The sequence below is a fragment of the Octopus bimaculoides genome, chromosome 18 (assembly GCF_046866305.1).
Source record: "Octopus bimaculoides isolate indiv1 chromosome 18, ASM4686630v1, whole genome shotgun sequence".
NCBI classification, from domain to species: domain Eukaryota; kingdom Metazoa; phylum Mollusca; class Cephalopoda; order Octopoda; family Octopodidae; genus Octopus; species Octopus bimaculoides.
The window spans coordinates 15,574,805-15,589,778 of record NC_142945.1 but is presented as its reverse complement, the minus strand read 5'-3'; the positions used below and the strand labels follow the sequence as shown (position 1 = coordinate 15,589,778).

At 33.7% G+C, this 14,974-nt stretch overlaps 2 protein-coding genes across 2 annotated transcripts in view; one reads left to right on the top strand and one right to left on the bottom strand.

Annotated features, from left to right (window-relative positions):
- Positions 1–2,631, bottom strand: part of LOC106873297 (uncharacterized) — an 18,029-nt gene extending 15,398 nt beyond the window's left edge. The window contains exon 1 of the mRNA XM_089365995.1: positions 2,536–2,631. Within this exon, the coding sequence (XP_089222121.1) occupies positions 2,536–2,631 (96 nt within the window). The remainder of the gene's footprint in view (positions 1–2,535) is intronic.
- Positions 2,632–4,462: 1,831 nt separating this feature from the next.
- Positions 4,463–14,974, top strand: part of LOC106869617 (uncharacterized) — a 65,854-nt gene continuing 55,342 nt past the window's right edge. Inside the window, exons 1-3 of the mRNA XM_089365830.1 lie at positions 4,463–4,734; positions 9,426–9,471; positions 14,386–14,454. Of these exons, the coding sequence (XP_089221956.1) occupies positions 4,478–4,734; positions 9,426–9,471; positions 14,386–14,454 (372 nt within the window). The 5' untranslated portion in view covers positions 4,463–4,477. The remainder of the gene's footprint in view (positions 4,735–9,425; positions 9,472–14,385; positions 14,455–14,974) is intronic.

Here is a 14,974-nt window from a genome sequence, read left to right as displayed (position 1 = left end):
ATATATATATATATATATATATATATATATATATATATATATATATATATATATATATATATATATATATATATATATATATATATATATATATATATATATATATATATATATATATATATATATATATATATATATATATATATATATATATATATATATATATATATATATATATATATATATATATATATATATATATATATATATATATATATATATATATATATATATATATATATATATATATATATATATATATATATATGTATATATATATATATATATGTATATATATATATATGTATATATATATATATGTATATATATATATATATGTATATATATATATATATGTATATATATATATATATATATATATATATATATGTATATATATATATATATATATATATGTATATATATATATATATGTATATATATATATATATGTATATATATATATATATGTATATATATATATATATGTATATATATATATATGTATATATATATATATATGTATATATATATATATATATGTATATATATATATATATGTATATATATATATATATATGTATATATATATATATATGTATATATATATATATATGTATATATATATATATATATATATGTATATATATATATATATGTATATATATATATATGTATATATATATATATATATATGTATATATATATATATATGTATATATATATATATATATATGTATATATATATATATATGTATATATATATATATATATATATATATATATAGTATATATATATATGTATATGTATGTATATATATGTATATGTATATATATATATATATATATGTATATATATATATATGTATATATGTATGTATATATATATATATGTATATATGTATATATATATATATATATGTATATATATATATATATATATGTATATATATATATATATGTATATATATATATATATATATGCGAGTAAAAATAAATACAAAAAAAGGTGGATTTTTTTGTATGATTGTGTATAGAGGAATATATTATTTTGCTTAAAAGAGTTCCAACACTGCCTGTTTTTTATGTTTTATTTATATTCCTGCAGAACTAATGTGGGGTATAGAATATGGAATATACAATATATAATATAATATACAATATATAATATAAAATAAAATAAAAATGGATGTCACCATGAAATAAAGTATTGAATGTAGATGAAATATTGAGTGTTCAATATAAAGGATAAATATATATATATAAAGGCGACTCGAGTTTCAGGGCTATTTCCCTTCGTCATGGCCGGTATGACAGTCTTTAACAGTATATATGTATATATATATATATATATATATATATATATATATATATATGTGTGTGTATATGCACACACAGACACTCAGATGCACGCACATACACACACACACGCACACACACATCTATGTATATATAACTTTCCAGTTCAAGAAGTCACCTGTCTGAATGTTGCTCTCTTCTTATTGCTTCAAGTTTGTTGGAGTTGCTTCTGTCCCCGTCATCCTCCTCATCATCATCATTTTACGTGTGTTTTCCATGCTGGCATGGGTTGGATGGTTTGATAAGTGTTGGGAAGCTGAAGAGCTGCACCAGTCTCCAATTCTCTGTTTTGGCATGGTCAGTTTCTATGATTGGATGTCCTTCCTAATACCAACCACTTTCCGTATTGTACTGGGTGCTTGGCCATACTGGAGCACAACCCTCTGAAGTATAGTCAATAACATTGAAACCAGTACTTATAATCCAATGGTGTGTAGTTTTTTGACTGCAGAAAGATGAAGGGTAAAATGGACCTTGGCAAGGTTTGAACTCGGAATGTAAAGAGGCAAAGCCCAATACCACAAAAAATATTGTCCACTGTTCTACTGATTCTGCCAGTCCTCAACTTAAATAATCACACACGCACACACACACGCACGCACACACGCACGCACGCATGCACTTACACACACACACACACACACACACACACACACCTTATGTACCCACCTGCTGGTGTGTTTGTCATTATAAGTCTTTTCTCCCATTATCCCTCTTTCACTCTCTGGGCTCTCTATATTCCTATCTGTTTACTTATCTGTATATTTACTTACACACACACACACACACACACACACACACACACACATGCACAAACATGTACACACAAACCCATGCCTGTACACTCAATGAAACACATGTATACATGCACACATGTATACATGTGCACATCTCTATTTAACCCTTTAGTGTTTAAACCGGCTATATCCGGCCCAAATATTCTGCTCAAACTGGCCAGAACCAGCATCTCACACCTACCCTGCAATGTCATTCTAAAAATAAACAATTACATCTCTCAAATCTTGAAGTTACAAGATAATACCAGATTAATTTTTTAAAGTGTACATGAATAAGGATTACTTTTGACATATTAGTTTGAACACTAAAGGGTTAAACTGCTTTCTGTTAGTGATTGCAGCAGATCTAATCAGTCTTCCATTGACCCTCCAACCCCACCTTTCTCCCTTCTGTCATTATTTCATTCTTAATGATTATGTCTAAATTACATGCAGTGTTGTTTTTCACAGTTTTCTCTATCATCTTACGCTCCATGTTGAACTTTATGTTAATCTCTGTGATATGTAACATCATGTGTACAGCAACTAAATGTTCCCCTTCCTATATGGATTTACCAAAACTATTTGCATAATCAAAGATTTCCTGTTGGCTTCCACACTTACTCTTTTACTCTTTTACTTGTTTCAGTCATTTGACTGCGGCCATGCTGGAGCACCGCCTTTAGTCGAGCAAATTGACTCCAGGACTTATCCGGCTTTGTGTAGCTCCCAGTGAACAGTTTCTGTGGAAACTGGGTTCTCGAGGTGGTCATTCAGCTCTGCAGTAATTTTGAGAGCTGTACTTTTGTAATCCTTTCTAACAATTCGTGTAAGCATCTGATGGTCTCTGTCTGAAAGTTTTGGTTTTCTTCTGGAGTTTTGTTTCAACGAGGAGGTTTTTCCCTCTTTCTCAAAGGCTGTCATTACTTTCGAGACAGTACTTCTTGATACACCAAACATTTCGGCTGTTTTCATTACACTAGCACCTGCCATACAAGCACCAACAATTTGACCTTTCTGAAAGTCTGATAGATCTGTCATTTTAATGAATTTTAATTACCTTTTTCTGATGATATCTGAAAAGAAACAGCAATTTTAGCAAAACATATTAAACAACACTAATAATAAATCAAAAAACATAAAAATAAATAAGCTTTTGATGGTTTAATAGATATTTCAAAATCTATGATGCTATGATGCTAGGTGTTTCCATTATTTTGTCCAACCCCTCCCTTTATATAACGTCTTGAACTGGTCAGTTATATATACATGGGTATGTATGTATGTGTGTGTGTGTGTGTGTGTGTATCTGAGTGTCTGTGTGTGCATGTGTGTGTCAATCCATTGTCTTCATCCAATTCAATGCTCTTACTACTGCTGCTGCTGCTACTACTACTGCAACTACTGCAGCTACTTGTTTTTAACATAAATGCAATACCAAAAACTTTAGGGTTAATCATTTTGTTCAACTGGTATCTTATTCTATGAACCCCGAAAAGTTGAAAGGCAGAAAATGCACCTCAATGGGATTCGAATTCAGAATGTAAAGAGCTGGAACAAATATATGCATTTAAATATTACAAAGCTTTACTGGGGCTTCGATAAGAATGTAAACACATTCTTTCTTTACTACTGATGTACTGAAAATAAAAAATAGGAGGGAAGTAGTCTCCTGAAAGACTGTTTCGCAGTTTGTTGACTAATCCTCAGAGAAGAGTCATCAAGCTTCCTTCCCCAATCAGTAGTATATATTGAGTGCAATATATTTTATTACATATATATCAGAGAGAGAGAGAGAGAGAGAGAGAGAGAGAGAGAGAGCATGTTATTAGATTATTAGAAAATGGTAGGAAAGGTTAAAGAACTCTGTTGCATGTGGCATAAAACCTGTTGACCTAGTGGATTAAATTCTCATTGCAGACATCTCTTTAATGCTAAATGGAATATATTAGAATAATGATTGTTTCATGTTGCACCAATTTGCTGCAGTCAGTTTCCGGCTGGCATTCTGTCAATATGCATAGCTGCATCATACATATAAATTCTGAACTTGGATTTATCATCACTGTTCTCATCATTCTCCTTGTCATCATTATCAATACCATCATTAGTGCTATTGTTATCATAATCATGATCATTGTGCTCGTTTTCCTCCTCATTATCACCCCTCCCCCACCATTGCCACCGCCACCATTACCGTTAAAATGCATGGCCTTAATTTGTGAAAATATCTCAGTTTTCAGAATCTCCCAGTCTGTGTGCAGATGTGAAAACATTAAACCAAGAAACAAGCAAAGGAAAAGCAAAGAAATCCAACTAATTCTACAACTAACTAATTAACAATGTCTCCAAATCATCTTCAATATTCTATTTTGCAGTGTCTAAAAGATAATCACATTTATGGTCCAATTGAAGAATTGCTAACACTGGCTAATTTGCAACGTGACCAAATCAAAATTGAGCCAAAGAGAAGTCCAGCCAGTTCTGATGAAGAAACTGACTTTTTCCGTCCGGTTGCAGAAAAAGGCAGGAAACCAGCTCATGCCTTACTACCTGGAGACTATTCTGATGAAATCCCCGTACATGGTCCTGAACAAAAGTTAGTTTTTGACTTTTTCTTATATTGAGTTTCAGATTTTCCATTTTATGGCTAAGAAAGTAATTAAGTATTAATAGTTATCGCCAAGCCAACATGACAGTCCAGAAAAATAGGACGAATGCTGCCATTGATTAGCTCCAAGAGGCCATCGCCTCTTGCTAACTATGTGACGCACGAACCTGTGTCCATTATAACCTTCGAACAGGGGAAGTCAGCTGCTTCCCCTTGCTGGTCTGGCATCTACAGACTAGTTTCAGGGTATTTACCCCTTATCAATGTAGAGCAGCAGAATCTAAGATTATTTAGAAATGATATTTTATATATATAAAATAGGTGTTTAGCAACATGGAGAAGTGAAACTCAAAAAATGTCATGAGAAAGAATAAAAGCCAATGGCCTTCAGACGTTGATTCTGTTTGCACAAACTACTTATTTTTAGTGAGGCTGTACAGCTTATAAATGTGATTAAAGAGAGTGCTTATATACTCCATAGATGTTGATAAGATTGTATCCACAGGCTATTGATATCTGCTAGATTAAATTTCCAAAATGTAGTGATAAAGGTCTACTGATATTAACTATATTGCCTGTCTGTAAATAGTATTTATTAACTTGACTCTGGCTAAAGTTTACACATGTCAACCGTATCAAAATTTTCATGCTTCATAAATGTTAATTTGATGGTTTGTTCACAGTTACAATTGTTGTTTAGCCTGGGTGTCTACACATTACAAATATTAATTTGGTATGTTCAAAAGATGTTGACTAGATTGGGTTAACAGCTTATTGATGTTGACTATGTGTGATGTTCTTTATTTCATAGATATTGACTAGATATGGTGTTCATAGGTAGTCAACTAAACAATTTTAGTACATAGCTTACTAATATTAACCTGTTGACATCGTCACCAGTCAATTGAAAAAGTTGGAACATTAGCCTACAGATGGTGAACAGGTGAATTGTATCCTGGATTACTTTAGGCCTCAGATGTCGATTGTGAATGTTGATTGTTGTTAACGGACGGACGTCAAATAAATGAGTTTGATTGCAGTCAGAACATGTCAACAAGATGAGGTTAACAATGGTAGCAGAAAGATATCAATCACATCACGATAATTGTAGATGACATATGTCAACAAGATGAAGTGGATCAGAGCAGGCAACCAGATGAGATGCTAACCAGGTAGAGAATCAAAGCCTGCAACTTATTAATGTTGACAATATAGACATGAGCTGGCAATTCTCAGCTTACATGTATGAAACAGACAGGAAGACACACATCTTATGGATGATATTAGAAGCCATAAAAAAATAATATCTTTCATATATTAACAGGATTATGTGTGAAAAATAAATCTTTTGAAGATATTATTATCATATTATGTATTTTAATGCATATACAAGTTTAGTATGTAGCTTACTAATATTTACCTGCTAATATTAACCTATATATATATATATATATATATATATATATATATGCATGACATTTGAATTCAAAACTTAAATGTGTAGATAGAGGTTGACACATTATTCTTGCTGGTCAGGATACATGTAAGCCCCAAGATAAGGTTTTGTATTGATTACATGTACTTTCCTATATACACACTCAAGCACATACATATGCATAACAGTATATTGATGGCAACAGATATAAATATTAAAAAAATAACATATGTCTATGTATACAACCGCTTACATGCATATACACAAACATATTTATTCAGATATGCACATATATGTAGACTTATAAAAGTATACATATGAGTACAGATATACACAATAAAATTTACTTAACACATATTTAGAATAGTGTGTACAAGATAGAACACTCTCATGTCTTTCATTAAGCAATTTTTTCTTAGATGTTAATATCTGATATAATTCATCTATACACCGGTTGCCTCTAGCATGACTAAGTAAGAGAAGGCTTTACATAGTAGTTTTCTAAAAATAGTGACAGAAAATAGTAATAATGAGACATGGTTGTAGTTGCAGAAAGGAAGGCTGAAAAGGGAGACAGAAAGTTTGTTAGTGACAACACAAAATTAAACCCTGAGGACTAATTGAGTAAAAGTCAAGACAGACAAAAATCAGGTAGATTCCCAATGTAGGTTATGTAAATCAAATGTTAATGGTGATAGGAGAGGTTTAGCAGTTACAGGTCTCTCATGGTGTCCAACTTCATAGAGCTCACAACAAATGGGTTTGGTTGGCAAGGCAGTAGTTTAGTTGTGCTGTCATTTTTGCTATTGTAGTTTGATGGGTTTTTTTTAGACTCAGTTACACTTCACTATTCTGTGGTCCAACTCTGTAAGCTTTGCTTTCCATCCAGAATTATGCTTGTCAAAGTTGGTTTTACCTTGGTTTTGGAAAGTCTACATAATTTCAGAGACGTTAGCTCTCAAAACAGTAAATAATTCAGCAGATTTAGTGATTGGAACTCCAGTTATCTGCACTCCAAGAATTCATTCCCTTTGGAAATGAGATATTTCATGCAGTTAATCTAAATATGAATATCTGCAAAGCAAGAAAAATAGATAGCTATATCATGAAGTGCAAGGAATAAATTGTGTGTATGAACAAAAGTGCATGCACACACACACACACACACACACACACACACACACACACACACACACACACACACACATACACTTTCTCCTTCTCGCTTTCTCTCTCTTGAATTTGTCATTTTGCCAATAGAAAAAAAAATTAGTTAAAAAAGTGATGTTTTCATTATTTTGCCCAATCCTTGCATATGTGTGTGAAGAAGGGCATCCAGCCGTAAAAACCCTGCCAAAACAGACACAGTAGCCTGGAGTAGTCTTCTACCTGGCTGGCTCCTGTCAACTGTCCTACCCATGCATGCATATAAGATAGATGTTAAACGATGATGATGATAACGATATATGTATGTGTGTATATATATATCATTATCATCATCATTGTTTAATGTTCGCCTAGCATGGGTATATATATAGTTAGGATTTGGATAAATATTTTTTATGATATTAATTCATGATGTATCCCTGGAGGGGATGAATAATATTTATCCAAATACTGACTACCTTCTTTTATTTATATATAAAATCTGTACACCACTACAACATCTGTTTGTCTGTGTGTGTGTGTGTATATATATATTTATATATATATATATATATATATATATATATATATATATATATATATATATATATATATATATATATACACACACACACGCACACGCACACACACATGGTCCTCCGATCCCTTATCTGGTGGTGTCAGTGCAGAAACTAGGGATAGACAAGTGGTTGGTGTGAGCTGTAGAAACTAAGTATATGATGCTACCAGTAAGGTGAGGGTTGGTAATAAGTACAGCAAAAAATTCAGAGTACAAGTAGGGGTTCACCAAGGATCAGTGCTCATCCCCCTCTTGTTCAGCACAGTCTTCTGGGCAATAACAGAAGAATTTAAGACAGGCTGCCCCTGGGAGCTCCTCTAAAAGGTTATGCATAAGAAGCATCAGATGTAGTGTGCAAAAGAGATGACTGTGCTGGTATGATCATGTGATGTGTATAAATGAAGACAGCTGTGGAAAGAAGTGCCAATCTCTAACTGTGGAGGGAACCTGTGGTAGAGGTAGACCCAGGAAGACATGAGATGAAGTGATGAAGCATGATCTTCGAACTTTGAGCCTCAAAGAGGCAATGACTAGTGACCGACACCTTTGGCAATATGCTGTGCTTGATAAGACCCATCAAGCCAAGTGAAATCATAGTCATGGCTGATGTTGGTATCACGTAACTGGCACCCATGCCAGTAGCATGTAAAGAGCACTGTTTGTGCATTGGGCCTTATGGAGGCAAAGTGGCTGGGTTCCTTTTGAGTGTTGGCCCTCATGGAGGCAATGATCGAGACCTTTGGCATTATGTCATGCTTGAAAAGAAGACCCCATGAAGCTGAGAAAAATCACAGTCATGGCAGGTACTGGTGTCACACAAATGGCACCTGTGCCAATAGCATGTAAAAGCACATATTACACTCTCAGAGCGGTTGGCATTAGGAAGGGCATCCAGCTGTAGAAAACCATGCCAAATCAGACTGGAGTCTGGTGCAGCCTTCCAGCTTACCAGTCCTGGTCAAACTGTCCAACCCATACCAGCATGGACATTGAATGGTAAATGATGATGATATATATATATATATATATATATATATATATATAATTATGTGTATTTCTTCTATCTTAATGAATAAAAATTCTTCTGATAGAATAAATGGGTTAATAGAAACCAATGTAGCAAAGAACACAAAATAACTGTGGTTTAGTTCCTGTTTTTAAGGCAGGAACTCCTTGAAATTTTGGGTATTTGAGTATATTTAAGAATTTAAGGAATGGAGAAAACGCATGTTATAATTGCATACTTTATTCCTACATATGTTTCAAAGGATTACAACCTGTGTGATCCATAGGGATCTTTGATATTAAAATTGTAACCTTCTCATCAGGGAAAGCATGGGAATCATCTTAAACGTAAGACATTATGACCGATTATGAAAACAATAGATGGATAAGATTATGACTTGATTCATTTGAAAATATATATATTTTACATATATGTGTGTGTATGTATATCTATATATATATGTATATATAAATAAAAATTAAAAAAAACAACACATTTTCATTCTTTTACAGAGCATTTTACCCTGTGTTATTCATTGCAGAAGTTTATGTTGGTAATGTAAGTATTCTTTTAACTTTATTTATTGTTCCATGTATTATATTTCTGCATTTTCTGTAATTATCTCTGTCTGTTCAGGTGTTCTAATTGTTATCATTGTCACTGTCATTAGTCTGCGCCAACATTTGAAATCAAACACCACGTACCCACCACTACCGCTGCAGCTTTCCAAACTTCCATATGCCAGCTCTTCTTCACCTAAGCAATATTTATCATTATCGACATTGCTGTGACTGTCATCATTAATTTTTATTTGACAGTGATAACCATCATTGTCATTGCCACTGTTCTCATCGGGTGTTATCAGTATAACCTCTATTTTAATCTACTTATTTGTAATTGTGTTGTTGAAACAAATTGATTAAGTGATTGGATGCAGGTATGGCTGTGCCGTTAAGAAGTTTGCTTCTCAACCAAACAGTTATGAATTCGATTCCACAGAATGTCACCTTGAACAAGTGTCATCTACAATAGTCCCCAGATGACTAAAGTAGATTTCATCGTCATCATCACCGTCATTTAACGTCTGCCTTCCATGCTGGCATGGGTTGGATGGTTTGACAGGAGCTGGCCAGGTAGAAGATTATACCTGGCTACTATGTCTGTTTTGGCATGGCTGGATATTCTTCCTAACACCAGCCGCCCTGTAGGTGAAAACTGTAAGAAACTTGTTGCACCTGCATGTGTGCACGTACACACACACACACACACACAAAAGCACACATGCACATACACACTTACCTGTATGCGTGTGTGTGAGTCTGTATGTTTGTATGTCCTTGTCTTAACATCTTGTCATTGTTGTAAATGAATGCCATGCATTTCCAGTATTCTGCAATGGACATGTCTGGCCATGAGGAAATATTACATTGCATGGAAACAGGTGAAGGTTAGTGACAGGAAGGGTATCCTGCTTATTGAAAAAAATCTGCCTCAATAGACATTGTCTAAACTATTACAAGCATGGAAAAGTGAATGTTAAATGATGGTAGACGTTCTCTTATTTTTTTGACTGTGGCCATACTGGAGCACTGCCTTAAAGGGTTTTAGTTGATCATAATCACCGCAAATCCAGTTCTTATTTATTAGTCTGTTTATCATTTCTCAATAACTATTTATCAAACTGAGTAGATATAGGATATAAAGGAGAACATTATAAACAACACCAGTATAAACATTAAAATGGACATGGACATGCACATATTCATATTTCTATATATAATAGGCTTCTGTGCAGTTTCCATCTATTAAATTCCACTTATGAGGTATTGCTCAAAATGCTGTGTAATGGGACTGAACTCAGAACCAGATGATGTGGTCACAACCACACAGCTATTGTATAACCTCTGCCCTCTTCACTATTTCTCAAGAGCATGTACCCATCCAGAGGAAAGATGTATCTCTGGTCTGTTTAACACTATGAAACTAGAGTTAGGCACCGACCCCCTTGCAAGTTCCTTTGACGTGAGGAGGCATTTATTTGCATTACATAAATAATGGAATTGTTGCCTGAGTTGGCAATACAGCAAGTCATACTGTGTCGGCATTCTAACTCATCTCACCTGTAATGCTGTACCAGTATTCTAATTTATCTTATCTATCCTCAGGTCTAATTAAACTAATCCATTTCCCTTGGATGCTTCTCATCATCAACTGAATCACATTTTCAACCAGCATGAGTTTTCCATTTGTATTATTTGTGATGAGTGAATAAAGAGCCTGTATGAGTCAACCTGACTCTGCTAGAAATAGAAGCCAAATCACTATGAAACTACATCCTTCTATCTTATAAAACAAAGGGCACATTGAGCCAACAATGGGGTTTCTATGCAGTTGCTTTCCTTCCTAGAAATAGCAGTCAAGTCTACCTTAAATTTCTCTCAATTGCCTTAAGAAAACAGGGAGGGACAAATTAGGCAATGCAGTCCTAGGTATACAATATGGTTGGATGGTCATGGTTGAAACACTTTTGATTATAGGTTTGCTTGATCAAAGGACAGTAGGTAGTGCAGTTCTAAATACATGTTTAATCTTAGACTAACAAAGAACAATAAACAAAAAATATAGGATAGTGTGGTCCTAGATGCACATGTATGCGCGATGGGCTTCTTTCAGTTTCTGTCTACCAAATTCACTCACAAGGCTTTGTTTGATTGCCCTGAGGCTAGAGTAGAAGATATTTACCCAAGGTGCTATGCTGTAGGACTGAATCCAAGTTCTTGTGGTTCGAAAAAAAAAAAAAAAATAAATAAAGCCAAAAAAAACTTCATTCACTATCAATAAAATTTCTTTTTTGCTGCAGACCACTACTAATTTTTAAGGATTCTCTTTGTTTTACTGGTTAATTCTAGCATGGTTTAGTTTGGTAGACTGGTGGGAAAGAACATTTATATTTATTTATCATATTTCAAAAAAAAAAAAAAAATTGTTATTTAAAAAAAAACATATGACTTATTCAAATTACATTCTTAACAATTCTTGACAACAATAGAAAAATATTAAAAAAAAGGCCACTTCACTCAATATAGTTATAATATATATAATATAATTTGATTCTGTCATACTTTCGTTAATTGAAATTCATAATTATTTATGATTATTTATAGAACAAAAAAAAAAAATGTCATGACCTTTTACAATTTGTCTTAAAACAACTTACAACACAGTAATAAGCACAAACATCACTAAAATAGTTATAATTTAAACAATATAATTAAAAAACAAATTGCTCAAATAAACAAGTTTATATTAAACAAAACAACGTTATTGATGCATTCTGAATCTGTAGGCCTGACATTTAAAATATTCATGTACATCTCTATTTTTCTGACATTTAAATATATTTGTATAGAGTTCTAATTCTCTAATATTCAAAACACTTATGTAAAGGAGAGGTTTGCAAACCTGAATTGTTTTTACTTTATTCAAGGCCCAGAAGTGAAATCCATGAAGTGTCAGTGGTATACATTCATCTATTGAATCATTATATTATATTCTAGAATTGATAAAGGCACAGACATGACCATGTGGTTAAGAAGCTCAATTTCCAACCATGTTGTTTTGGGTTCAGTCCCACTGCGTGACACCTTGGGTAAATGTCTTCTACTATAGACCTGGGGCCAACTAATGACTTGTGAGTGAATTTGGCAGATGGAAGCTGTGTGGAAGGGCGTATCTCTCACTGTATCTATCTATGTGTATGTTTTAGTGTCTGTTTTTGTCCCCCCCTCACCATTTGACAACTGATGTTGGTTTGTTTACATTCCCCTAACTTAACAATTTGGCAAAAAAAGACTGATAGAATAAGTACCAGACTCTAAAATGTGTATAAGTATTGGGGTCAATTTGTTTCCCTAAAGCCATCAAGCTAGTACTCCAGCATGGCTGCAGTCAATGGTTGAAACACGTAAACGCTAAATAAGAGAAGGTACTGATTATGAAACAAAATTATAATTAAGTTTAGTTTAAGTTGACATCTATGTCACAACGAACTTCATCATCATCAGCCTTTAACATTTGTTTTCTATGCTGGCATGGGTTGGACGGTTTGACCAGAGCCAATGAACAGGTGAGCTGCACTAGGTTCCAGTCTGATTTGGCATAGTTTCTACAGCTGGATGCCCTTTCTAACACCAACCACTTTACAGTGTGTGCTGGGTTCTTCTATCATGGCACTGGCATTAGTGCTCTTAAGTGGTACTGCCAGGAGTGCTTTTAATGTGGCACCAACAGAGGGCTCAGGCAGGCAATCCTCTTTAACAGGAAGAGCAGCATTATCACTTCTATTGTGGGAATATTATGATACTTGATACTGTCTGGGGCTTGAAATGATAGGTTGTATGAAGTCAGAAGCACAATTGGCTATTTTTCCAAATGGCCATCAGAAATTCATGTTCTTAACCCTTTAGTGTTCACATTATTCTACCAAAATTAATGCTTTTTTATCCACATTGTTTTGAACTAATCATGCATTATCTTGTAGCTGCGAGATTTTGATGAGGTAGCTGTTAATTTTTAAAACGATATTGTAGGGTTGGTGTGAGAGACCAGATCTGGCCAGTTTGAACATAAAACAGGCAGAATACTTTTGGCCGGATATGGCCGGTTTAAATGCTAAAGGGTTAACTAACTTTTCATGTATTTCACTTTTGAAAATAGTTGCTCATTTGTGAAAATGCTACAGAGCATTGATGCCATTTTTTTCCCCCCCATATGATCTCTTAAGTAGGAACAAAGCCCACCATTTCTCTTATATTCAGCATCATGTAACTTGGATGCCCTGATACACCTTTGCCACTATCTCCCCTCTTTTCCAACTGGGTTAGCTATGATTCTTCTTCTGCCTCCGACATTCATTTTGGTTGAGATGTAAACTTCTTAACTATACAGCCATGTCTGCACCCATAGAGAAATTCACATTCTTCTATCTTTTACTTGTTTCAATCATTTGACTGCGACCATGCTGGGGCACCGCCTTGAAGGGTTTTAATTAAACAAGTCAACCCCAGGACCTTTTTTCTTAAGCCTAGTACTTATTCTATTATTCACTTTTGTCGAACTGCTAAGTTATGGGGATGTAAACACACCAACACTGGTTGTTTAAGTGGTGGTGCAGGACAGACACTAACACACACACACACACACACACACACACACACACACACACACACACACACACACACACACACACACACACACACACAATGGACTTCTTTCAGCTTCTGTCTACCAAATCCACTCACAAGACTTTGGTTGACCCTGAGGCTATAGTAGAAGACACTTGTCCAAGGTGCCATGCAGTGGGACTGAACCTGGAACCATGTGGTTAGGAAGCAAGCTTCTTACCACACATATATCTTTCTGATATATCTTTCTTTCTTTATCTTTTTATTTTTCTTTCTTTCTTTTATTTAGAAAGGAGGTCAGAAAGAAATCCTTGATGTTATTGGTCAGAATATGGTTAATTATCCAGGGAAGCAGCAGGTAATATTTTGTTGTTCTTTTACTTATATTTTTGTTATTTACTTATATTCTGTTGTGTCTGGGGAGAGTCATTTTCTTATTTTGCCTTAAAATTTAACACACTCACCGGTAAAATTTCCACTTATTTCTTATTTTTATTTTCCTAAAATTTTTGTTGCATCTTGCAACCTTTTCAATAGTCTTGACTCTGTCCGTTATTTACGCTGCGTTCTGTTTTTGCTTTTGTTTGTTTTTGCACATGTGTGTGTCTCAGTGTGTGTGTATGTGTGTAAAAACGAATTATATTTTGTTATTTCTGCTAAACCCCTATTGATTGACCAGATTTATGATCAGACATGTTCCAATAACATTCCAGTCCTTTTTATGGGTATATAAGGCAACATTATCTCATGTATTGTATTCTTTTTGTGTTTTTTTTTTCCAGTAAGATACTGAGGTGTTATATGAGGGAAATTTGGTTCTGGTTTTACACATGTATGCCTCCATGCATTCATGCACACGTTTAATCTAATTCTGTTTT